This window comes from Epinephelus lanceolatus, chromosome 13, assembly GCF_041903045.1.
Source record: "Epinephelus lanceolatus isolate andai-2023 chromosome 13, ASM4190304v1, whole genome shotgun sequence".
Classification (NCBI taxonomy): domain Eukaryota; kingdom Metazoa; phylum Chordata; class Actinopteri; order Perciformes; family Serranidae; genus Epinephelus; species Epinephelus lanceolatus.
Window position 1 is genome coordinate 27,195,231 of NC_135746.1, and position 27,077 is coordinate 27,222,307.

A 27,077-nucleotide genomic window follows, 5' to 3' on the forward strand; every position below is an offset into this window, starting at 1 on the left:
TTAAAATCACTGCGACTGGCAAATTCCTTCCTCCTGGCTAAAATACAATACTCTTAAAGTAACAGGCATCTCACATGAAGAATGTTTTGACTGCTTAACTAAAGATGCAGCAGGTGTTGCTTATTTTATTTAGCTCTTCCTCGTGTCCTCTTGGGCCCAATAAAAATTTTGCACAGACCTGAGACTCTCAGCAACTCAGATTTTGCCTAGAGGCGATGTAAAAATAGAAAGTGAGGGAATTTATTGGGGAGGGGGTTGCATCTACCCAGAGATTACTACTGTGTGGGAGAGAGCAGTTTTACAGCTCTGGGAGAGAAGACTGTCTAATCTGATTGTGAATGAGTGGATATTTTAGTATCTCGTAACTGATAGTGAGGGGGCTGACAAACAGTGGTTTGTCTATGCGGGGGTCTCTTCTCAGAAATCTCCTCCTCTCAAACCTCTCATCTTTATATTGGCTCTTTATGTTTGTAATAATGACTTATTGTTTTGGCAGAAAAACAAGAGAACAACTAGCATCTGCCAAATGGTGGAGGTGGGACAAAGTCATTGTTTGTTTCAAGTCAAGTCCAAGTCCTAAGCATTGTGTCTTGAGTCCGTCTTTCACCAAAACATTTTATGCCATTGTTGTGTTTAAGCAGCAAGTACAGTACATTTACAGAAATAAGTAAGGCCTTATACGTATTTTCAAATACAAACCTGACCCTCCGAAGTAGATCAGGTATCGGACAGATGTGACTGACCCACATTACATACATCATCTATTGTCCCTTTTACACATGCGGTCGATCCCGATAATGTTCAGGAACATTTCCTGCATGGAGTCATGTGTAAATGGGAGCAGGTATTGATATTCAGGGAAATCTGCACCGCCAATTTTTACACCTCAAGACCTCGGAACATGTCAAGGAAAAGGAAAAAAAAAACAGTACAGTAAAAGCAGTAACATTGCAGGGACAAGCACGTAAAGGGTTACATCTGTCTGATGAAAGACGCTTTCAAGTTCTGTGAGTGAACCAATCCCAGGACTCTGCTGATGACGTATTTAAATCAGCGACTTGTTTGCAGTTTAGCATTTACGCCAATGCTTTCGCTGGTGATTTGATAACTAATAAATAATACAAGTTATTTTGCTTGCAAGTAAACTCCTTTCAAGAACAAAAACTGCTTCTTGCCCCACATGTTTCTGAAAACAATGAACAACGTCTTCCACTGCATTCACGTATGTTCGGCTGTGCCCCATCTTCTTCCTCTTCTTTTGAGTTTTATGGCTTTATGTTGCAATACCGCCATCTGCTGGAGTGTGCCTTGCCAAATCTATTCTGGCATTGCCATGATGTGTGAAAAGGCGTGCCTGAAAGGTTATCCCAGTAATTTACTGTGAACTATATGTGAAAGAGGCGAATATCATTATGAAATTTAGCCTTTCTGCTATGACATACATTCATTCAGTCATAGCAGACAGGCAGATCAAATTACAGCAGTGTCTAATATTACCTTATTCATCACTATATGCCATATCAGTACTTCCTATAAGATACCCTGAGTTTAGGCATCGGAAATAGGTGCATCCTTACTTTCAAATAAGCTTATATATGTACTGTTATATAATGTTAAAAAGCCAAATGGCCAGATGTGCCTCTGTATCTTTCAGGGGCACAACTGCAACAATTTTTAATTTCTGAAATGAATCTTTGCCTTGTTGCTGTCAGTTTATTTATCATTGACCACAGGAAAATGAAGGGTTGATTTGCTGCATGCCTTTTAAATCATTTCAAATCTTTGGGCTTTGGGGCAGGATATCAAGTCACTCTAAAGTCACAAGTTGTTGTTGTTGTTAAAGTCAGAGCTGAGTTGTAAGTCTTTTAATTTTGTTCAGTTGAGTCATCAAGGCAGGTCTGGATTTAGGCTCCATTTCAAACCATGTGACTCGAGTCCACAGGTCCACTGATAATAGATTTTAGATTTACTGTTTCTTTATTGTGTTGACACATTTCCAAATTTTCCACCAATTAGCTTTGAATCAGATTAACTAAATATTTCACATTTCACCCCCGGATTATAAGTGTTGTGTACAATGTTCTGTTTTGACCAATGTGATTATGTGAGGTTTTCTCTAGTGGAACTACAATTACTCCATGTGATGTACTGTATTTTATGCAAACCAGGGAACTGCCAACAACACATCATGAGAAGGTTCTGTAGTTTGACATGATATAATTGAAAACAGAACAATATCTCATTAGGCAGTCCCTCTGGTTTTAACTTTGCTTTGTCCCAACACTCTCACCACCAAGTCAACACACAGCTGCAGCATGCTATTTTTATTTTATACTATATCACTGTAAAATTACCCTGCTTCTTGTGTACATCTCTGTTCTATTGTACCACTTTGTCTCTGCTCTGAGTTGAGCTGGGGAACAAACTGCTGTGATGAATTAATTTAAGTTCAAAGCTTCACTTGAGGAATCAATACAAGGCAGCACAGGGTAAAGGTATTATGTTATCAAGGTTTCCTCTGGACCTCAAGTAATGATCTTATTTTTTTTATCTTGTAGGAGTTTTTGTGCTGTGTATCCACACTTAGATCAATCCAGAGGAGGTCCAGAAGTAGTTCAACATGTAACCCATTTGCTTTACTAAACACAGCTGGCTTTCATGTCTGCAAACATGTAATTTACTGGTTTTGTCCTCCATATTTCACCCATTTATAGTTTAAGAACGTCTTTGTTCAATCTGAACCTGGGAGGGTTTTGAGGTCTTTGTTTTTTAAGTAGTTTGTTTTTAAATTGGTCTTAAGTTCAGCTTCTTCTAGTGAAAAGGTCATAAAAAGTGTGACTCTTGGCTTTCCTAAAACTGCAGATACTCTAGTTATTGTGTGCTACCCTTTATATGTTTTATCCCATTTTCCAGTCTCTGCCCCAGGGTGTTTCTTGACCACATCTCCCTGAGTCATTGTTGCTTTAATGCGGCCTCGCTGCTGACATCAATTAAATCTTCATACAGTCATTCGATCGGCTCAGTGTTTGATGTGGCCTCTCTGTAATTGTCCAGGGTGAAGATGGAGCAGACCATGACAGTCCAGAGGAGGGGACACCAGCGAGCCCCCGCGCCAAGCGCAGAGTGGGTCGTCCTGGCAGGAAACGCAAACAGCTGCTTCCTGTGAGTACTGTAATTATAGGCTGTCGTTGGCCTTTTATACTCCACGCTGCGGCAGAGTGATTGATTACCTATTCACCTATACAAAATCTCCCTGTCTAGCCCTGAAAAGATATGTTAAACATGCACTGTTTCCAGGAGCACTAATTCTTCACATTTATGTATTCACACCTGCGAGCTGCTGAGTGGCAGTTAGCTCAGCTTTTTTTTCCTAATAACATTAATCTGAGGACACAGTGTCACATTTGAGTGTGTTTGACAGATAATGCGACGGAGCACTTGCCTACTCATGGCAGCTTTTCTTGGTTGCTTTTTTCTGCTTTAACATGTTACACTGAGACTTTTTTTCACCAGTAGTGTGTCTTAAGAACAGGGATTCCCCTCTACACTGACTGTTCAGCAGGACTTAACAGGCAATGCAATAATGCTAGCTTCATTTCCTCTTAATTTTGTCATAATTTTCACTTGTCAGTGGCTCCATCCCCCACATTGTCAGTGAATTGCTGTTACCACTTTCCTTAAAACTGGAATTCTAGAAACGCTAATTTATTAGAACTGAACCTCAAAAGTTCTATGAGTTATGATAACAGTGTACTCAGCAAAGTAATGGCGGAGTTCACAGAATGTGGCAAGTCAGACAGGGCAACAAGCTTGAACAGTGAGACAATCAGACAAGATCAGAGTCTGTTTGCCAAATTTATTTGGAGTGGAAACAAATTTAAGTCACTGGGATCCCTGTGTGTAAACCTCCACCAAATCTGACCTACAATACTTGCCATAGTTGTGTGTTCTGTGGTGGACAAAAAGGGATTATTAGCAACAATACATGTTCAGTTTTACTTCCAAATAAAGTGGTAGCTCATCTGACAAAGCTATTGGCCGTCTTTCAACCTGTTTGATTTTTTAAGCTCCCATTTTGTTGCCCAGTCTGACCCATTTATTAATTGGTTTTACCACATTTTTTGTTTTACAAATCCTGTTGATTGATTTTAAAATTGCATGTTGTCAACCTTTTTTTAAACTAAGTTTTATTTGATGCCAAGATCTGTTTTGCAAGTGGCACTTAAAGGTCCAGTGTGTGGGATTTAATGGCACTCAGAGGTAAGGTTGCAGAACTGAAATTTCTCCTGTGTGCCAAGTGTGTAGGAGACCTATGATGGCCAATGCAAAAAATGTGTATGGCCTTATCTAGAGCCAGTGTTTGAATTGTCCACTCTGGGCTACTGTAGAACAACATAGCAGACTCGGTGGAAGAGGACCCACTCCATATGTAGATATAAAAGGCTTGTTCTAAGGTAAAAAAACCCCACAACCATTCTTTTTTTTCAGGTGATTATAAACCAATGAACACATAGTTATGAATGTTATATTCCATTTCTGCCAATAGATGCCTCTAAATCCTACACCCAGGACCTTTAGGAACAAACTGCATACAAACAACATCACCACAGATACAAGTCATTCAGATCTTTACATAGACACAAAGCAATGAGAAGACAGAACAAACCCAATTAGATCTAACTCAACATTAATCCAAAGGTCAAAATAAATAGCATGCTCAAAAGATGTAATGAGAGCTTTGATTGATTACTGGTCACCAAACAATAACCAGTATAGATAACAGGAGGGAGTATAAACATCACAGAGCAGCTTTAATGGGCAGAGAGTGAACATGTGCTCTTGCTGGATTTTTCTACTTTGCAAATATGCATGTTTATGAGCAAATTTTGAAAGCAGGGAACTGAATACTGTTACTTTTCAACACAGTGAAAGTGTTCACATAAGTTCTGTGTTAGCTTGGCTTCTGGGGGTTTGAAGAGGCAACCCTCCAGTCACCTCTAAGGCAGCGGTGATAATGTGTGAGTGAGCTACATTATTACTGTACCGACACCAAACTGGATATTTCTTCACTCTCAGTGAGTTCTCCTCCATGTTTCTCTCTTCATTCATCCTCTTATCACTCACCCTGTATGTGTGTGTGTCTTTGTGCTGACTGAACTCTGCGGTTGAATCAACAAGTCAATATAGCTGATCAAACAACCCCAGACAGAACGAAGTACTGAGTGAACTGTGTGAGTGTGTGTATCTGCGTGTGGGCGTTTATGTGTGCAAGAGAGCAGGTCTGATCATGCTTTGATGTCTGAGCTCTGACAAGGTAGGCAGGATTAATGTGGGTCCTGTCACACATGTGTACACACACAAAAACACACATGCATGAACACACACACATGCACATATAAAACACAGACGGCTGCAGATAAAACATTGATGTGACACGCAACAAAAGGTTGCATGTGAGTAAGTGGTGTTTGTTCTGCACTGCTGGAGGAGCACCATCAGTCATAGTAGTACAGTAGTACTTGTAGCAGTTGTAAAGGGCGTAGAATTATTAAAGTAGTGGTCATGGTATTAGTAGAAATACTAGAACCAGCAGTACATTTTATATTAGTGTTAAGAGACAATTAAGTATTAGCAATTGTGGTAAAATTTGTAACATTTTTTGTAGCTGTTGTCATAGCAGTAGGATTGGTATTAGTGTACTTGCAGTAACAATATTTGTAGCAGTACTAGCTGTTGTGGTAGTCGTACAATAGTAGCAGTTGTGCTAGATGTAGCTTAAGAAGCAGTAGTAGTTGCAGTAGTATTTGTAGTACCAGTAGCATTAGTAAAAATTTGCAAAGGAATAGTAATGGTAATAGTTCTAATAGTAGTGTTGAAAGTTAGAGTAATAGGAGTAGTAGTAGTGGTAGTACCAGCAGTAGTGGTAAGGGAATAGCAGTTGAAGTTTTAATGGGGGCGGAAGTAGTAGTAGTAGTATGATAGTAGCTGTAGTAGTAGTTGTAGCAAAAAAGTTGAACCAGAAATAATAGAAAAAGCAGCAACAGTAGTAGTAGTCCGATTGTAATAGTAATAATACAAGTTTTAGCTATAGTAGTAGTAATGGTGGTAGCGTAATTTTTCTAATACTAGGAGTAATTGAAGTAGTCCTAATTGTTGTTAAAGGGAAATTTCGGTTTATTTCAACCCGTCTCCTATCATCCTAAATTTGTTTCAAGTCACTAGTGACATAGAAATAATAGTTAGCATGTTAGCCGTTAGCCTAGATACAGACCTGTCAGATGTCAGACCTGTTAAAACGTAATTGAACGGGCATCCTTTCAAGTGCAAAGTTAGTCCACTAAACAAGCTTTTTCTCCACAAAGACCGCCTCATATCGTTAGGATAAATGTCAGAGAACATATAGAAAACGACATGTAAACGTGTTGTCTTACCTTACCGGTGTGCTGCCATGTTTGTTGTTTACCAATTAGCTAAGGCTGCAACCGGTCCCATTCCTTGCAACAGAGGTATTCCTCTTCTGTGGGCATTGGGTTACAGCATTCACAGGTAATGTTACACCACCGAGCTCCAGAGCTAAAGCCTTCCAGCAGCCATTCCTCCTCTGTCGTCCTCTACCTGTTGTGCCTCTCTCTCTCTCTCTCCTCCTCCGTTGTTCAATTTCACAAAGCTCTTCGTCAGTGCATTCTGGCTCAAATAAATAAGGGCGGCCATAAAACTCTGCAAAATCAAATTCCTCCTCCACAAAGTTGAAGTCTGGCAAAAAGTCAGCCATTATTCTATAAATCTTTCATAAAATAAATGAATGAACTTTTCAGGCTACTGTACGGTTCTGCCTTACAGCTGCTGCTGCTTGTTCTCGCGAGATTTCAGGCACGGTATGAGATCGCTGCTTGTTCTCGCGATATTTTGGCCGCGCTTTGGGAAGCAGAGGCAAATGGTAAACACACCGTAAGGAAGACAACAACTCTGAAGACCACCTAAATGTGGAATGTTAGTATATAGGCTTTCCACATCGAGAGTCGATGGCCACCCTTATTTATTTGAGCCAGAATACACTGACGAAGAGCTTCGTGAAATTGAAGAATGGAGGAGGAGGAGAGAGAGAGGCACAACAGGTAGAGGATGACAGAGGAGGAATGACTGCTAGAAGGCTTTAGCTCTGGAGATTGGTGGTGTAACATTACCTGTGAATGCTGTGCCCCAGTGCCCACAGAAGAGGAATACCTCTGTTGCAAGGAATGGGACCGGTCGCAGCCTTAGCTAAATGGTAAACAACAAACATGGCAGCACACCGGTAAGGTAAGACAACACGTTTACATGTCGTTTTCTATATGTTCTCTGACATTTATCCTAACGATATGAGGCGGTGTTTGTGGAGAAAAAGCTTGTTTAGTGGACTAACTTTGCACTTGAAAAGATGCCCGTTCAATTACGTTTTAACAGGTCTGACGCTACGGCTGTATCTAGGCTAACGGCTAACATGCTAACTATTATTTCTATGTCACTAGTGACTTGAAACAAATTTAGGACGATAGGAGACGGGTTGAAATAAACCGAAATTTCCCTTTAAAGTATAATAGTACAAGTAGTAGTAGTAGTAGACGTAGCCGCAGTAGTAGTTGTAGCAGTAGTGATAATAATATTGACAGTAGCACAACAGGATTCATAATAGCTTTATAGTAGTAGTAGCAGCACCAGTATTGACCTAAATATAGCAGTAGTAGTTAATCATTGTAGTATTGATACTAGTAGCAGTAGTAGTAGTAGGACTACAAAAGTAGCACTAGAAATAGTAAAAGCTGCAGTTGTGTTAGCGGTAATGTAATAGTTGTAGTTGCTGTAGTTGCAGTAGTCATAGTTGTGTAATAGTACTTTAAGATTTAGTTGTTGGAGCAGTAATGATAGTGTTTATAGCCTTAATTGTAGTAGTAATTGAAGTAAACCTAGTTTTTGTTGACGTATAGTAATAGGAAGTAGTAGTAGTAGAAGTATCAGCAGTTGTAGTTGTAGCAGTAGTGATAATAATATTGACAGTAGCAAAACGGCTCATAATAGCATTAGTGAAGTAGTAGCACCAGTAGTACCAGTGTTGACATAAATATGGCAGTAGTAATAATAGCAGTAGTTAACCATTGTAGTATTGATACTAGTCGCAGTAGTAGTAGTTGTAAGACTACAGAAGTAGCACTAGAATTAGCAAAAGTTGCAGTCATGTAGTATAATAGTTGTAGTTGTTGCTGTAGTTGTTGAAGTTGCAGTAATCACTGTAATGTAATAGTACTTGAAGTTTTAGTCGTTGAAGCAGTAATGATAGTAGTGTCATTGTTCTAATAGTAGTAGTAATTGAATTGATATTACAAGTTGCAGTTGTAGCAGCAGTGATAGTAGTGGTAATAGTGTTGATAGTAGCATCATAGTGGCAGTGTACTTGTAGTGGTAGTACCAGTCGTGGCAGTGATATAGATGTAGCAGTGGTGGCAATAGCGGGAAGTAGTAGCACCTGTAGTAGTAACAGCAGTAGTATTAGTATAAGTAGGACTATAGTAGTATTACTATAGTTGTAGCCGTATTAGCATAATGGTAACAGTGGTAGTAGTCAAACTTTTAGTGGTACAAAAGATTTAGTTGTCATAGTAGGTCAGGTAATACTCATTGTTGATGATGTTAGTACTTGTTGTAATGTTAACATCGATAGTATGGCAGTGTTATTGCATCAGCAGTTGTGGAGCAGACTTTTGACTGGAGCCTCCTGCCCAGCGATCAGTGTGTTACCCATTAACACACACACAAACACACAGTGGAGTGTATCCAAGGATAGAGCCATTGTGTGGAGCTCAGGGTGGAGCTGTCAGTGACTCTAACTATAGAGAGCAGAGAGGGAGGAGGCCTCACTTTCTCTTCTTCACTCACTCGTTCACCTCCATCACAAGTCATCACACAAAGATACTTGTCTGTACACATGTATTAGTACAGTAATGATATTTTTTACGGATAAGTGGATTAGCTTCATGGTCCTTAACTTGTTCAGGGTTCCATCCTTTTTCTTTTCACGCTCCATGCTTCTTATTTTTTTCTGGCAGATGTTTAGTTTTCTTTTTTCTTTTTTGTCACTCAGTCACAACATTGTAAGTTAGGTGTCGGTCACTTCCTCTTTCTTCTTTCCTTTCTCCCTCGATCCTCTCTTTTTTGTTGCCACCAGAACCATGTGTGGAGCAGCTGGTGTGGTTTTTATGCGTGTGTGTGTGTGTGCGCTTGTGGCTTTTGCTTAAACATTTCAGAGTAGTTTCAAGTACAGTAAGACTAAAGAGATATAATGGCAGCTCTCCCAGCATTTATGCAATGCTTTCACATGAAAATCCCCCTTACAGCCGCAGTCAGTTGTGATGTCAACTGTTACAGATAATGAAACTTTTCATGCACCCTAATAACAAGATTTTATCTGAAGTAAAGCTGGAACTGTCATGTGAAACCTAAGATTTTAGGCATGACTTGATAACCAGAGCTTTTAATTTGATCTTGGCATGTATGCAGCTCAGTCTGGTTTCTTTTGGTGTTTTCCGTTTTGCGCCCAAACCTCAAAGGTCACATAGACATGCTGGAAATTGTGGTCGTGTTTGCACGGTTTGAAAAAAAAAGTGTCATGACTTGCAGGCAGTACATAGAAAACTTTCTTTCTGTCTTTCTTTGGCCTCTTATTTTACAACTAACTCTGGAGCTAGTGTTGAGGTCTGTTTGAACAATCTTAAATGTCCTCTACTGTAATACAGACCACACAGATCAAATAACTTTCTAATAAATCCTGTAATGACAGGTTGTTGAGGAAGTCAGATTATTACAAACACTGTAAAAACTTGAATAAAATCATCAACTTAATCTGGGTTTTTTTACAGTCTTTTAAATATGAAATCTAGCGTGAAAGTAGTTAAGATTTGATCTTTGGTGTTTTTAAGAGACTTTTTTGGTTTTCATCCTTTCCTCTATCATATTGCTTTTATATATTGAGTGTTTGAGTGTGTCAGCAGGGATCAAAATCTTTCCAGATCTTAAATGGACATTTAATTAGTGCTTTAAACTAAGTATGAAGGTTAATTTAAGGCAGGTACACTCTAAAGTAGTTGACAGTGCTGTTTTTAAGAGAATTTCTCTGTAAAAGCTTACTAATTGCAGTGATTGAGATGGTTTTCAATTCATGCACGTCAATCGTTTCATCTTGTACATATTGTTTATTAATATGTTGTTGTTTTTTAGATTACACAGAGACTCAACCAGCAATTCTAAAACACCATATGTGGTGTTAAAAAAAGGTTTTGTCTGTTCTCTTCTTTCTTCTTTTCTGTTTTTCACATAGCTACCTTAGGCTGTGGGAAATTATACAGTACACTTTTCACTATTTTAATTGAGAAAATGATCCGCAGATTAATCGTTAACAAAGAACCAATGGTTAGTTGCAGCCTTAATAAAAACACCTGTCAGTAAAACACTATAATATTTGATAGCAGCACAAACTACAGCCTCCACAATGATCATACAGTTGAATAAACACCTCTCTGAAATAGTTTTAACATAAACCGAACATTACGGCGTTCATTTATTGCAGGTCTGCCGTGTTAGTCTGCATTTGTCATAGCTAGATGCACCTCATAAATTAGTGGAGTGTAGTTGAGTTGAGATGAGATCAGTGCATATACATCTGTCCTACTTCTCTTTTTACTCTTTGAAGATAATCATACTTATGTCGACGGCAAAATGAAATCGTAAAATGAATCATTAGAGACGTATCTGTCGGTAAACGTTAAGGAATCAACTTGTTTGTGATTGTTCACCACTGTAAAGTATGTTTATTTGTTTTTGAGGAATAACTTTATTATTAGATAGTTTAAAAACTCCGTTAATCCAGAAACTAGGGCTAGCTGCTTTGGCCAAGATGGCTACAGCAGCTAGCCCTAGTAATAAGTGTTAGCTAGCAAAACTGAAGCAAACTAAGGAAATATAATTTAAAGCTTAAGACGTGGGCCTGAAGATAAGGAGCCCAGTGGAAAATGTTGCAGGTTTTTTTTTTTTCTGACTGACAATGTAATTCAGGACAGAGTTCAAGCTGAGACATGTTCAGTTTAGACCTCATGTCTTTTACATATCATAATCTGAACGAGATTCACAGCTAATAACCGAAACAGATGTGTTACATCCATCAGTCAAACCGAGACTGGAAACCGCTTCAATGCACTTTGGCCCATCATGCATTTATTTGCCATATTAGGTTTGTGTGACTGCTTATTTTATTATTTTTGGTGCACTATTGTTTTATTGTTTGCTACATCCTGTTCCCTCTTCAGCCTCCCCTTGGGCATCATCAAAGTTTCATCCAACTTAAAAACTACCCTAGGCTGTATCGCTTTGCTGTGCACACACAGCTCAAGTTAGAGACAGTAGAGTCAGGTACTTTCCACATAGTCTGTCATTCAAGATCAAGGTTAGATGCTGAGAAAAGAGGAAGTGCAGAAGTTGTTTGAAAGGGTGACAGACAACATAAACCACCAGTGAACATGCAGAAGGTATTGTGTGTGTTTGTGTGTGAGTTTAGCTCTTAATTATAACTACTGTCAAATGTTGTGTGTGCCTGAAACTGTTTTTCTAAATATTTAAGTTAAATTCTCTTAATACAACTTTAAAGCTGCATTAAGCAATATCTTTTACAATCACAATGAATCAAATGGCTCCCTGTAATGTGAATCATCACTGTAGTCTGCAGCCTGCGTTTGCATGCAGGGCATAGTTTTGATTCACTGGCCCAAATGAAACCCTACAAATGCACCTGCTCTCACAGGAGGAAGTGTACAGTCGGCTCACACAAACCGGCTGTACACTTCCTGTGTAGCGGAAAATGGCGGAAAGGCGAAGTGGCTGAAGAAACGTCGAACATATAGCAATCCAAAGACATCCAGATATTTTTCTCAGGAGCTGAATTGAATTTACATTCGACATGTGGCCAAAAAGATGACTGCAAGTCCAGATTCCTCTGTTTCTGCTGAATGTGTAAGTAGTCAGTTGTTTGCTTAAAAGTTAGCTCATACTGTAATGGTAAAACATTGCTTAATGCAGCTTTAATTACATTTTGGGGGGAAAACAATAAATGTTATGGCCATGTGTTCTTATCAAGAGCGTTGTGATGGTATCGCATGTGCCCAAGATAGACACTGATACTGGTGCACTCATTTTAATTTAATGATTTAATGTTAAGAAACTGTCATCTGGCTAATTCATATTCATTATTTTGATTGTTTTGTGCGCAGTTTTAAAAGTCATGTGAGCTAATTTATTGCAGTATATTTTTCAAAGCTGCTGGTTGATTTTTACATAGCAAGTTTTACACTGATTTCAACAACTTGACTTAAGGGGTTGAATTTAGTTGACTGCTTTGATTCATTTAGTTTGAATGCTTTGTGTATTTTATGTTTCCTGCAGTATGTTGAGATTTCTGGATGAAGTGTTATGAACAGAAATGTCATTTTTATCTTTCCAGTCAAGTCACTTTTGTTTCAGCAGGTCATTTCTCAATGTTTGGACCCAAATTCCATTGAACACGTGTTGTTTATTTCAATATTTATACATTTTCACAAAGTTAAAACACACATTCATGAGAGTATATAGAGAATTAGTAGTGATCTTGTTTTTATGTAAAGCAAATTTGGATTATTAAAGAATTATCTGCTGCCAGTTCTGTAATATAGTGCTTGTTAAAAACACAAGCTGAAGGGCTGCACTGTCCTCTATACACAGACTTAAGACATAATACACCCTGTCTCTTTTTAGAGCTTAATCCTGCATTAATTTTCAGAGCTGGGTTGATGCAGTGGCACAACTATTTGCAGTATTTTTTTTTACAAAAAGGCAAGCACACATTAATGCAAAATATACATGTTTGCCTAAAGGTGGCATGTTTTAGCCACTAAAAAATCCACCTATGTATCAGCACCTTATTCCTGTTTAAGTACCCAGTGTTAAAAGTGTGTACTGGTGTAGTTAAGTTTGTCCCGAGGCCCTTTTAGTCACCTTTTGTGTTCTTTGCCTTTTACAGGCCTTCTCACCTGCTCATTACAGCCTTTTGTGGGCTTGTTAGCGCTAGCTAGCGTTAGCGCAGCCTTTGAGCTTGACATTCACCCCTGCTCTCCACTTTCTAACTACCCATCTATAAAATCTGTTGGCCTGTCAGCGACACGCACACATAAAAATCCCGCTGGCCTCTCAGAGCGGCGTTTAGCATCATTACTGCTTGTGAGCTAATGGATAAACCATTGAATTACAAATACTGGTATGCACAAGAGACTGTTTTTGGGTGTATAGTAGTAATAGCAGTAGTTGTTATCTTGGTATTTTGCTAAGTAAAATACTTGTGTTTAAAAAGTATGCAATTTTAAAAGCAAATTTATTCCACATATTATGTAATTTTAATATAATTAAACACAAACAGTTTCTCCAACATGTGCTCATTAATCATTAGCACTGTTAACGACATCAATAGCACTCCCCATCTCATCTTATTAGTGTGCGTGTGTGTGTGTTAATGGGAGCTGGGGGTGTTTATTATACTGATCCAATGCAGACACACTCTGCTGGAGGTACCTGCTCTGCATTGTGCTAACAAGGGCAGACTAATAGGTATGTGCTTGTATTGCAGTAGCTCTTTGATTGTGTGTGTGTGTATGAATGAGTTTTATGTGTGTGTGTGTGTGTGTGTGTGTGTGTATATATGTGTGTGTGTGTATGGTTATTATGTCTGTGGAGTCCTTTGATGAGTCCAGACGAGGGCCAGCAGCAGTTTTCTCAGACCTAGACTGTGCTCCGTCTGTTTCCCAGGAGATGGCGACCTCTGACCCCTGTGCAAACGCCCCCCCAACCCCGCCTGAGGAGCCGGAGCCCTCCCCTTCCCCTCGCAAGAAGCGTGGGCGTCGGAAACTAGAGCAAAGCGAGAAGAATAAGGGTATAGATTTAATACAAAGTCATATAATTATTAATATAATATGACTTTGCCCATACATGCACTAATTAAAACTGTCTAACTTATCTACAGAAGCCTTTGATTTACACAACAGCTAACTTCCTGACATTTTAGATGCATTAAGGATGTGAGAATTTATACATAAAAAAGGTAATGTCTTCAAGAGGACTTGTTTTCAATTTACCTGAAATTTTCATAGTCAAATGACTTCCAGATTGCAGTGTTTTAGGGCATTTCGACTTTAAATATCAATGCCGGGGCAAAGTGATGAAAACCATGACTTTACCTCCTCATTAAACCTCTTGTTAAATCTGTACAAATGGGCCATTTCCTGTAACTTTTCTTCTCCTGCAGACGAGCCAGATGACAGAAACTGTGACTCCCCTAGAGAGGTGAGAAAACCAGTTGCCACCCTACTTCTGATGTGTGTTTTTTTTTAATACCCAAAAATGAAGACAAATCCTCTCTTTTAGTACACGCAGATTAAAGAGAAGGTATGTAACAAGCCTTTTTGTGTGTTCCTGTGTGTGCAGGGTGAGACTGGCAGGCTGCGGAGGAGGCCAGTCCCCAGGGTGACTTTCCAGGCTGGAGATCCGTACTACATCAGCAGGAGACAGAGAGAAGAATGGCTCAGCCGCTGGAAGATGGAGGTGGGAGAGAAACCAGTTTGTGTCTGTGTGAATTTATAGCTACAGTAACATGGAGGCTTTCATCTTCTTTAGAGGCAATCAGAATAAAAGGCCTCAAGTGAACCCCTTAATCAGAATAAACCAGGCCAGTTTGAAAGACCATAATTTTTCATGTAACAAATACAGATAACATATAAATCTTTGTTGTACAGTGTTTGCTGCGTAACGTTTGGCTTATATCTAACTTTCAGTTGGATCTGTAGAATGGTGCTTTGTGTTGTAAAGCAACCAAAATACAGTAGAAGTCAACACGTTTATTTGCTAGTACTGAGTACTTAAGTAAAAGGAAAATCAACCTTCACATCAGAAGTGTAATGTGCTCAGTGTTGGGCATTAGTGCTAAAAATGTGATCATGACTGGCAGTTAGATTTTAATGTGCTAGGGAACTCAATATATGTTTTTGTTCGTTGTTTTTTTTAATATTATTAAAGTCCCCCTCCACTCAAAAACGTGTTTTTCTTTCGTTATGTCCCCTAAAATGTCTGACTTTGACTATATTGACTTCTATCTGTGCAAAGTTTGTCACGAAAGTGGTGTTTTCATGTTCCTCTACTGAAGGGGGTGATATCTGTGGACTTCCCTAAAATCTGTGATTCAACCATACCCCAGGCGAGCTAGATTTGGGATCCCATGGATTTTTGAAAAGTCTTAAAAGGCATTGAATTCATTAACCAAATCAAAATAAGGCCTTAATTGGTAACATAATGTCCTAATTCACTATATAGAGAAGTGCAAATTCAAGAAAAATTGGCTATTTCACCAACATTTCGCAGCATAGCTAAAATGGTACAAGGTGATGCTTACAACACTCTTGTTTATTTCATACCAAATATTTTTACAAATTAAAACATATCTGGAGGGGGACTTTAAATGTTCATTTGACTCAAATAAAACTACTGCACCAATCAGCCTAATATTTTGTGTTATGACTTTATCTCTTGGTTGCAGTGATTCACAGTTGTTTAAAAAACCTGTTTTGACTGTTTCATACCGTCACTGACTGCTGACTCCTTACTCCTCTTAACTGGTTGGTACGCAAGATTTCCAAAAAGTGTCTCAGCTAAAAACAATAAGCCTTACATCTGTTGCAGGCCACATTTAGGCACTCATCGTGGCTCAAAAACCGACATCCATAGAAAAGTTTGGTATCATTTTAAGCCTGAGCATCTGCAGATTAATTCCATACCTGATCTGTTATGACCCACTTAAGTTGGGCACGTGATGAGATGAATAAGTCCCTTTTTTGTTATCTTCACACCATCTTGACTGTAAGGGAGCTGGGAGGTGACGAGGTTTTGTTCCGCCTGCTGCACGGTGTCATATCGGGAGTGTTTCAGAAGCAGAGCGTTTTGCCTGCCAGATTTTGTAGACTTGCAGATTTTGTTGATTTGGTCAATTGCCTTAATAGTTATACTTCTACAGTACCATGAGTACATATGAGGGCAGTTAAATGGTTTCTTTTCTGTCCGTTTTAGTTGTGTTCATTGTTGTTATTTACTTCTTTGTTTTTCTGTAGCCTAAAGTTAATACCCTAAAATTCCAGTTGGGAGTACATAGATCAAAGATTTGTGATTGTGCTTCAGTTATTATAAATACATTCATCCTCATGATTATATTGTATCTCTATTTAACATATAGTGCCTGTTAGCAGGATAAATCAATCTGCTCCCTGCATTGTGCAATGGCTTTGTCAAAAATACAGGAGGAGTGTATTTCTATAAGCTTCTGCAGTGCATCTGCTGCAGTTGAAGAACTATCTAGGGGGGCCTCAAATAGCTCAGGCAGCCGCCTGGTGCAGATCTACACTCTACTGAGTGCACATCTCTTGTTATGAAATGTTTTTGTATCACATTGTAGGCTATGTGATAATTATCAAACAGTAACTAAATCATTATATTAAACTGAACATTTGACATGACAGAACTTATTTTCAGAGTAGTTCATTGTCCTTAAAAGAATTCAAGACTCATTAGAAGTTTCCTCTGGTTCTGGCCCATTTAGCCGGTGTCAGCCGTTGCCTGTACAATTTTTGTTGGAACACATCTTCAGCATTTATAGCAAACGAAATTTGTCTGTTTTCAGTCAAACTGTAAATATAGCTTAAGAAACAAACCGCTGACCACCGAATATATTTATATATTCTCTGGTCATCATCACACTTGTGTTTTGCAATCTTCCTGCCTGCCTTTTCTCTGTAGAGATAATTTGTTTACACTTGAAGGGAGTGGACTTCCCCTCTCAGACAGACACGGTTGGCTGGTGAAAGAGAAGTGTGCGTCCTTTTAATTTCATTGGCCTTTGCGGTCACGTTTACTCAACACTTGACACAGCGGAGTAGCATTGGAAGTAAAAGTGGTGCTTTGCCTTTCAGTGGCTGTCATGCACCATTTGTATTTTTAAAAGAATTCGACTTTGGTTGATTTTGACATGTATTGCCCTTGAGTGCACCAGTGGAACATGCAGCTATAAAACTGTATTTCCCAACCTTTTTTTGTCCCCCACAGCCCTGTCAGACCAAGTGCTATTCAGGCCAGTAAAGTCACGTCCTCAGTGATATTTCTGGAAATCTAAGCAGTTTAGTGACATCAAGTGGAGCTTACGTTCACATATAACACATGTTACCACTTTAGAGGCAGATTCTGATATTTGAGTGACTGATTACTCTAAATAGTCAGATTTAGTATTCTCCGCCAGTATTACGTAACTGTTGAGAAAGCTATGAAACAAAATCTAGAAAGTATATTTTAATAAGGAGGAAGATCAAACTGTGAAACTGTTTTTTTTTGATACTCATGAAACAAACATTACCCAAGTGGGTGGGGAATTTGAACTCTGTTTCTAAAACCCTGTCTATGGCTCTGTTGGCAACTTATTACGCACTCTCAAAAACGTGGTGTTAAAGGTCCAGTGTGTAGGATTTAGGGTCATCTATTGGCAGACAAAATATGCGGTCGACTTTGGTGGCTTGACAGTTACCGATCATTGAGACAGTGAATATAGCAGAGATTTGCCTTGTATCAATTTTGCTCTTTATTTCCCATTGAAGCATAAATTCAGTGGAAAAAATGTTTGATGAACTCATTATTCCAAGTTTTTAAAATTAGCTGAGCTACAAATTGTTCATTTACCTCCCGCCAACTGCAGATGTACCTGCTAGGGAACAAATAACCTCATATACCCACTGTTTACGACCTGCGTAGCACCAAACAGCAGACAGTGGAAAAGTTAGCGACTAGCTGATGAACATAGTGGAGCATTTAGCAGCTATAGAGCCAATTATTTCTGTCAGGAGTTGGTGGTGACCAAAAACAGAGCTAAAAAAGTGAACTTGCAACTTCAGATGAATGATCACATTACTCCGTGTCTGTTGGATGTCTTTAGGCAACTCTTTACTAACAACTTTTTTTTTTTTTTTTTTCAAAAATAATCACTTGTTAAATGTATACTATGCAGGATGGTTGGTTACTGATGGTAAACACACTTGCCAGCCAAATTAAAGAAAAAGTCAACCCCAGATTCACTCTCATTTGGTGTTTCGCCTCACTATAGTTGCGTTTTTTCAGGGCTGTGCTTCTTGAGGTCTGGCACCTGGTCGCAGTCTTTTTATAAAGCCCTAACCTCACCTGAATGCTATAGGGGTACAAGCTCATAAGCATCCTGAACAGAGAAAATAAGGAGGAAATATGAAAGTACAGGCAGAGGGCAAAGAAAAATACACCACCACACACTTCCAGTGGGTCCAGTGGGTCATAAGTGATGATTGAGAGGGAATACTGCTGTCCGAGTCTATGAATTGTGTTTTTTTAGGGAAAGTCCTGCGTAGATACTTTATTCTATGATACTATGATACTAAAAAAAAGATTATATCACATATATGCACATATAAAATATAGATATCTAGTACAAGTGTACAGAGAGTACAAAACAACACACTGGAGAAAATACTGTTGTAACCTAGAGAGGCTGTGAGATGTGTGAGTAAATGCCTGCAGCTGCAAGAGAGCGTGTGTGCACGAGGAAAAACGTAAAAGTGAAAGACAGAGTGAGCGAGAGAGAGAGAGCCAGGATGTGTGCGTATATGGTCATGAGAGAGAAAGTAATTCAAGTTGATTGACAGATGGTGCTGGCTGCAGCACACAGGGATGTAGGAGTGTGTGAAGTAAAGAAAAAGTGTGTGAGAAGAACAGAGAGGTTAATGGACCAGCTGAGCACGTGCGGCTGCAGTTTCCGCTCTCAGTTGTTTGAACTTGTTGTGTTGCAGTCTGTGTTTGATGGACACAAACCAAAGCAGTTTTGTTTTGCGATGCGGCTGCTGGGAGTTTCATACCCATTGTCTCTGAGCCTTGAATATATTTAGAAACATTTTTTTTTAAACTTTGATGTATCACCAACAACAGATCTGCAGTTAGGAGGGCTTAAATGGAGAAAATGGAAATCCTCACATGAAGTACAGATTTTAAGGTATTTGTACTACATTTGTCTGACAGCTTTAGTTAGAACATTTTACTGAACATTGACTACTTTTAATACTGTAAATCAATTTTGCTGAAAACATTTATATACTTTTACTTAAGTAAAGGTTTAAATGCAGGACTTTTACTTGTAGTGGAGTATTTTCACAGTGTGGTATTAGTACCTTTACTTAATTGAAGGATCGGATTACTTCTACCACCACTGTGAATAATTCAGCCGTATGTAAACACACCCAAACCATAGCTGGTCAAACTGACACCAGCTTGCCTTTGTTTGGTTTTTGCACGCATGTGACAGGTGGAGAGAGATGGAGGTAGAGCACGTGTGACTTCCTGTCAACACCATCTTTTTGCATACTGTTTTCACACCTACCATCAAAACATAGGTGAAGTATTTTATGTTTCGCATGAGTGTATTGAAGGAAATTGAGACTAAAAAGAAGGAAGGAAGTTTAACAATATGGTAAGAGCAAAAAAGGAAGGAAGCAGTGGGAGAAGCATGGCCTTGTGAAGCACTCTGTGACCTATGTCTGCGAAAAGCACTATATAAATAAATCTAACTTACTCACTTAGAAATATTCAGATCCCATACAGTACATTCATGTGAAAGTACTTTTAAGTAAAATTCCAGCATTCAAAATCCTCCTTAAGTAAAAGTGAAAAAGTATTAGCAAAATATACTTAAAGTAACAAAAATAGAAGAATTCATTCTGCAGAAGAACGTCTCCTGTAATAGTATATAACATTATTAGATTGTTCATACTGATCCATCAGTGTGTGAGCAACATTTTACTGTTATAGCTGGTTGAGATAGAGCTAGTACGGTACGGCCCTACTCAACTCAACTCACTGTTTTTTGGTTTCCAAGCAAGCTGAGCCGATACTATGAAGATGAAGTCAAAACACTGCAGACCACCAATTGGTCAGACAGAATCATCACTCTTGCGGCACGAGACATCCCTCACAAACCTACCATTTTTTTAGATAGCGAGGATACTGTGAAAGCCGCCACAATTTTTTTATTCACCTGACCCCGATTGTAAAAAATGGCAGCCCGCAAATCGTACTATGCCGTACAGTTCGGGAAGTGAAGTGAAATCCAAAACGAGGTTAAAAGGAGAATAAATATTGGACTTACATTACTCGTGGACAGAAATACAAGCATACGGTGACTCAAATCAGAGCTAATGTTGCTTTGTGGCCATAACAACTTTTATATGTCAAAGTTTTGTGTTTGCCAGCCTGATATGGAATTCTTCTGCCCTCTAGTGGCAAAAAAAACACATACAACAAAAAACGTACACTATGCTGTACAGTTAAGGAAGGGCAGACATCGTTGCTGATTAAAGGATCCAATGAGTGTTGCAAGATGGTGTCACAGCAGTTTCACGTGGCATTGCTTTGTGATCAGTTGAAAATCCTGCCTACACTAAGGTGGTACTATCTGCAGTAGAAAAATTAAATAGAAAAAAACACCTGTTGCTTGAAGTGAATTGAGTCGAGCTGACCCATGCAGTGGAAACGAGGCATTATGTACTTTATTCCTGTGGTTCTCAACATAAGGATCTAAATCTGAGGGGTCGTGAGACGATTAATGGGTAGGGAAGAGGAAAGAAATAAATTCTGCTGAACAAACTTGTATTCATTTTTTGGATTTCTCTCAAATCTTTGCTTTTTTTTAATGCAATATTGGATAATTTAACATCTTTGGGCCTCAAACAGAATTTCAAGTTAAATCATCTGAGTTTCGATGGTATTCACTTTTTGGTTAAACTCAGAAACATCAGAAACGGGACAAGGGGCTCCAACTAGACACTAGTTTTTGTAAGACATCAAAAGCCAGACAGACTGTAGACCACTGGATTGATTTTCACCAATGCATTGTATTTTATAAGTGAATCATTTGTATGATCACAGACTTATTTCTATTTTTAATTGAGAAAGTTAAGTAAAGGAAGATTTATGACTTGAGAAGGATGATTAAAAAGGAACAGAAATGTTACAGAAGAAAAGAAGAATGGAAGTTATTAAAGGAGCTATATGTAAGAAATCTAAAGCAAATAGTCATAAAATAATCCTAATATGTCACAGAGACTAAGGAATAATGTTCATATAACATACTGATCTCACCGACAACAATAGTACAGCCAGAATATTCGCATTTAAAAAAATATTTTACGGTCCGCAAATCATGTTTATCTTTTGAATTTGTGTTTTGGCCTGTTGCGCCGCCCACCGCCCTCTACCAGTTACACAGTCAGTAGAGTCTCAGCATCGGTTACAGTTACGACTGAGCTACAGCAGCACGGCAAGCAGCATTAGCAGTGTTCCGGTACATAACATTAGCAGCCGGTTCCTCCGCTGTATCCCGGCAGCAGCGTTAGCAGCAGAGAAGCCGGACTTGCTCGAACGGTCCGCTGGAAAACCGAAGATCAAGGATGCGGCGATGCAGCCCTGCCACGGCAGCCGCCCGTGGGCAAACAAATCAGTCTCCAGCGTGCCGCTGTCCAGAGACCTTGAATCTGTAGGGGAGGGGGGGCGGACACAACTCGCGGAAGTATTTTGAATTTGAGTGCAGTAACCGTTTTGGCCACATTCTTACATACAGCGCCTTTAAGGAGAGGGGCATTTAGTGTGTATAAAGGTATGAGAGAAAGGGGAAATAGAAAAGGTAAAAGATGTAACTGAGATGTAAAGCCAGGAACGAGACAGATAACGTCAAGTGAGGGAGTGAAAGAAAAACCTAGAGAATGTGTGTACGTGTGTGTGTGTTGGACAGGAGAGAATGAGGTGAAATCAGCGCCAGAGACAAGAGGTTAACCAGCTCCAGGTTTCTGCTGTGTGTGTGTGTTTGCTCTGTCAGTTGAATTGCAGCCAGCTGTTAACACCCCCATCAACATCCCATTTCGCTGCCGTCTGAAAGAAACCTGGTAAACTCTGCAAAGTCTTTTCCAATTTTGGGATGAAAAAAAAAATCTGGCATCTTTTCACTTCATGTCTAAAGTTACAGCCAAGAAAATAAATACCGAGTACTGAGGGAATAGTGTACTGTATATATTAGAGGGTGGACTTTTTTTTTCTCCCTTTAGAAAAAAAAACACTGGCTGAACCTCATTTTGTTTTGATTTAATTTAGCATGTCACACGCCATGCACGCTCTTAGCTGTGACCTTGTTTTCACCTCTAACCACTCGGCCTGATGTGCAGAGCTGCAGTGTACGTCACACACATATGCTTTCTGCAGCAACATCTGATCAATGGCGAATAAAAGAACTACAAACATATTAAAGCACCCATGCTTTCTAACAAAAACAGTTACATTTAGTGTTTCTCACTACAGTGCATTGTGCAGAACCCTTGTTTACATCAGCAGTCCTCTTCCTTTGCACCATCTGAGGGTGCTCAAGACTGCTATCAGCTATCAAGTGTTTTATGGCTGCATGCAACCCAAGATTATTTTCACTACTGATTAATGTGCTGATTGATTTATCAATTGTTTGATTTATAAAATGTCAGAAAAAACATATGGTTGTTATTTTAGGTGACATCTTCAAACTACTTGTTTTGCCTGACCAACAGTCTAGTCCAAATATTACATAAATGGTTATATATGAGACAAAAAAGCAGCAAATTCTCTCATTTGAAAAGCTAAAACCAGAGAAACTGATAATTAATCAACTAACCATTGCAACTGTATTTTATTATGACCAAAAAAGGCTTTTAATCTAAACTCCTCTTTACTCCTGCTCCTAATCAGCCCCACGGGACTAAGGGCCGGTTTGGTTTTACTCTTTCACCTCTTCCTGACTGCATGCGAATGAGCAAACATCAGATTGTTTCAGTGTTTCCAAATGAAGAAGTCCTAAACTGCTCTATGTGTCAGCAAACAGGCTGATGTCGCTTGCTTAAAAAAAACACTCACACCGGCTCTATTTTGGTGAGGCTTCGCTCACCTCCAACATATATTCAAAGCAAAACCAAAAGGCTTGCTCAGGGCTCAATAGGCTCCCTGATTGTTCTTGTCGCTCATAGTATATGTGGACAGGTTTTTGCACTCAATCCGGCAGAGTGCACTCATTTGCTTTATGGTTGCTTGCTGTATTTAGGAGGAAGTGATGCAGTGTCATTTGTATTGGCCAAAAAGCACTGATAAACCCAACGTACATTACCTGCCCAGCTCTGGATGGCAAACAGACAAAATTAGCAACTAGCTGCTTAAGAAAGTTGAACATCTAGCTGCTACAGAGCCTAATATTTTTCTCGGGAGTGAGCCCGGTCTTACTCTGAAATTATTGAAATCCGGCACTTGGGCAGTGACTTGCAGCTTCAGAAACCAGTGAGAAAAGGCGTTCTTTAAAGGACAACTTCGGTATTTTTCAACCTGGGCCCTATTTCCCCATGTGTATGTGTGCATATGATTCATGAGTACAACTCATTCTAAAATTGGTTCAGTATTGAGGGAGGCGGATGCAACTGGAGCCGCGAAACGAGCTAAAACGGTAACCGGGGCAAATGCATCCCGTGTAAGTTTGCGCATTAAAAGTGCTTTTTTCGCCACTGACCGGTTGAGATCGCCAGTGCTATGAGTGCTATGAGCGGAGTCAGCTGTCACTCAGTGTTGGAGCAGAGGGGGAGGGCTGCCCCGCTGGGTACTGTAAGTGAGTATGTGTGTATGAAGTGTGTGTTTTTTCACCACTGACCATTTCAGATCACCAGTGCTATCTCTGTAAATAGCATACTAGCCTTTCCCTTACCTCTGGGCTGTGTGATGTCATGAGCTTTGCTCCACTGTGTCTGTAGCTCTCTCTACTCGTGGGACAGCCGTTTTCTTGAGGAAGAGGTGTTTCGGGATTGGATATCTTCTCTTCTTCGGCTGGCAGTAGTCATCTTGGGAGAAATGAGCACTGCAGACCCGATGGTCTGCAAGGCGCAGTGTCTGGACAGGAGTGTTAGCATCCATTTGTAAAACAACTAGCCACAACTTCAGCATCTCGCCGTCTGACAAAGGCAGCCTATGAAAGCTGTACAGGGTGTTGCACGACATCCTGTTCTTGCGTTCGGGAAAAAGGCCCGTTTATTTGAGCACACCAAAAACTTCGGTAACACTCCAGGGGGTAGCACATAAAAAACTCTGTCCTCTGACTCTTCTAGCGTAACACACACACTTCTTACACACATACTAACTTACAGTACCCAGCGGGGCCGCCCTCCCCCTCTCTGATCCAACACTGACTGACAGCTGACTCCACTCATTCACACTCACCACTGCCCCAGGGCTGCTACAATATGCTATCTACAGAGATAGCACTGGCGATCTGAACCGGTCAGTGGCGGAAAAAAGCACTTTTATACGGGACGCATTTGCCCCCATTACCGTTTTAGCTCGTTTCGCGCCTCAATACTGAACCAATTTTAGAACGAGTGGTACCTATGAATCATATGCACACATACACATGGGGAAATAGGGCCCAGGTTGAAAAATACCGAAGTTATCCTTTAAAGTCGTCATGATACATGGCCACTTGCTGTTATAGTTTAACAGTGCCCAGCGGCGTCGGGGGAAACGCGGCAGGACAAGGACGAAAGTTAAGGCGGTGAAAGTCCGATTGGGGCGGGCAGGAGCGGTGGTGGTTGGGTCCAACAAACAACGACTTTCACCCGAGGGAGTGGTGTTCGCGTCCCGTAGGACTCTAAAGCCAAACCTTCTTTTTAACTAAACCTAACCACGTGCTTTTGTTGCCAAAACCCAACCCTGTGTATTTGTTGTATTGGGAAAAAAAGTGTCAATTTGTAGTGTTTGTTCCGACGTAGTGCATTTATTTTGAAAGAGACTGTATGTAAACTTTAAATTTCCTGTGAAAACAGAAGTGTATTTTGAAAGACGACAATGCATGTAACAGGCAGAACTTGACATGGTGTCCCAGAACGTTAACAACCAATGCACCCAGGGTACCTTGCATGTCATGTGTGGATGTGGAAAGTCCATGAGAATACGTGAGAATGTGTCACAGGAGTCAGTAAAATCCAAAACGGGGTTAACAGAAGAATGAATATTGGACTTACATTACTCATGTTGACAGAAATAAGACTCCAAATAAACGCTGAAGTTGCTTTGTGGCCATAACTTTTATATGTCAAGGATTTGTGTTTAAGTTTATTTACTTTATTACTTTATTGCCAGTCTGATATGAAGATCTTCTTCCCTCTAGTGGCAGAAAAAGGCAAATTAGCGCAGTTATAAATTAGTAGTAGTAGGAGTAACTGAAAAGAGTTAATGTTCCTCTTTATTTCTCACATTCAGTTTATAGACATTCAGTCAGTGTAATTTTATTTTTCTTCCTGTGACTCTAAACTGTCTCATGTAACACGCTGTGTAACTGCATTTCACAGTTCCCAGTAATGTGAACTTTTTGTGTGCATGCCTGTGTATGTATGTGAGGTCCTGACCCTAACACATCCTATTGCCTTGTCAACTCTGAGGCTTACCTAACCTTTAACCTCAGTGCACGTACACACCCCATATACACACATGTAAACACTAGCCTGGATTTGTGTGTGTGTGAGTGTGTCGTCATCACCCTTAAACCCCCGGGGCTACCAGACATAACTCTACACCACCTCTCACTGTGCATGTGTGTGTGTGTGTTGTGAAGTTCACCTAAACATCTGTTAAGTGAAGGAGCCAGTAAATCACACACTTCACTGCTGTGGCCAATCAGCGGAGAGGGAGAGGGTAAAGAAGGCTTGAGGGCTAGAGTAGCCCAGGAGAGACGCACAGAGAGGAAGAGGTGGAGGAGGTGAGAGAAAGACAGACGAAGAAAATGACAGAGAGAAAGAGAGCCAGGGAGGAAGGGTTGCAGTTGCAGAGCTGCCGTGTTCAGCCTGTAAGTTTTCTTTTCTTTTTCATGTGTGCATGTGTTGCAGAGAATGTAAGTGTGTGAGGAAATGTATGCTTAAGGTTGTTTTTAAAACAGGAAGTGCTGTTTCTGCTGCTAAGATGTTATTTCATGGCAAGTTTGTTTTTGTGTCAGCTGAAGTAAAATATTTTTAAAAATGCTTTCTGGAGGCTTTATGTCAAATACCTGAAGAAATTGGAGATCTTAGTCATCAAAGCTCTGAAAGAGAGTTTGATTAGACTGAAGAGGTCATTTTTGTTTACTTCCTGTTTGCTTTTTGTTTGTCTGGGGGAAGTTGGGAGCTCAGGAGTTAAATGTGTTTCTCACTTTTCCACTGGCAGCAAAGACATTCAAATGAATCCTTATTATGTCACCCATCTATCACCTGCCCAACATTTTAGGGTTGCTCTGACATCATGGCATACCCAGATATATCAGCTAATAACACAGGCTCTGTGAGGCCTACATTCGTGGTTCTTTCATTTGTATTTCCTCTGTATATGCTCCAACACAGTGGTTTCCAACCCTGTTTGCCTCTGAATTGACCCACAGTACAGACAGTGCAAAAATATAAGTATAAATAAGGAAGTCAAGTAGAATAGAAGAGGTAATACAAAATAAGATCAAATTAAAGAAATAAAAATAACAGTGAATAACAACAAGTGCAAGCAGTTTGTGAAAATTCTAGTGCTGCTGCTATAAATACCAAAACCACTATAATATTACAGGTTTCCTGCAACTTCTTGAAATGTTTTAAAAGGCATTGAATTAATTCATCTAAAAATAAGACCTTAATTGGTATTAAAATGTCTTAAGTCCATTTCATACATCTTTCAAAATTAAAAAAAAAATGCTAACATATGGGAAGTGGGATTTTATTAATTGTTTTTTCTGACTTTGCATTATAAAACCTCTAAATAATTGGTAGCAAAATTGACCCAGTGACTCTCTCATAAACCCCACACAGATCATGGTAGCGGAACCAATGACACTCATATACATTTACCACATCTTTAACTTTTCC

The 27,077-nt window shown here is 39.6% G+C and overlaps 1 protein-coding gene across 14 annotated transcripts in view; it reads left to right on the plus strand.

Annotated features, from left to right (window-relative positions):
- Positions 1-27,077, plus strand: part of LOC117270903 (DNA (cytosine-5)-methyltransferase 3A-like) — a 72,610-nt gene that overhangs the window by 16,948 nt on the left and 28,585 nt on the right. For 7 of the 14 annotated variants that reach the window (XM_078173934.1, XM_078173933.1, XM_033648893.2 and 4 more), the window contains exons 3-6: positions 3,055-3,162; positions 13,855-13,978; positions 14,351-14,388; positions 14,530-14,646. In XM_078173934.1, coding sequence (XP_078030060.1) covers positions 3,055-3,162; positions 13,855-13,978; positions 14,351-14,388; positions 14,530-14,646 — 387 coding nt within the window. Of the gene's footprint in view, positions 1-3,054; positions 3,163-11,055; positions 12,034-13,854; positions 13,979-14,350; positions 14,389-14,529; positions 14,647-25,898; positions 26,042-27,077 lie in introns of those variants that run through there. The other 7 variants (XM_078173939.1, XM_033648896.2, XM_078173940.1 and 4 more) reach the window with 3 other exon arrangements.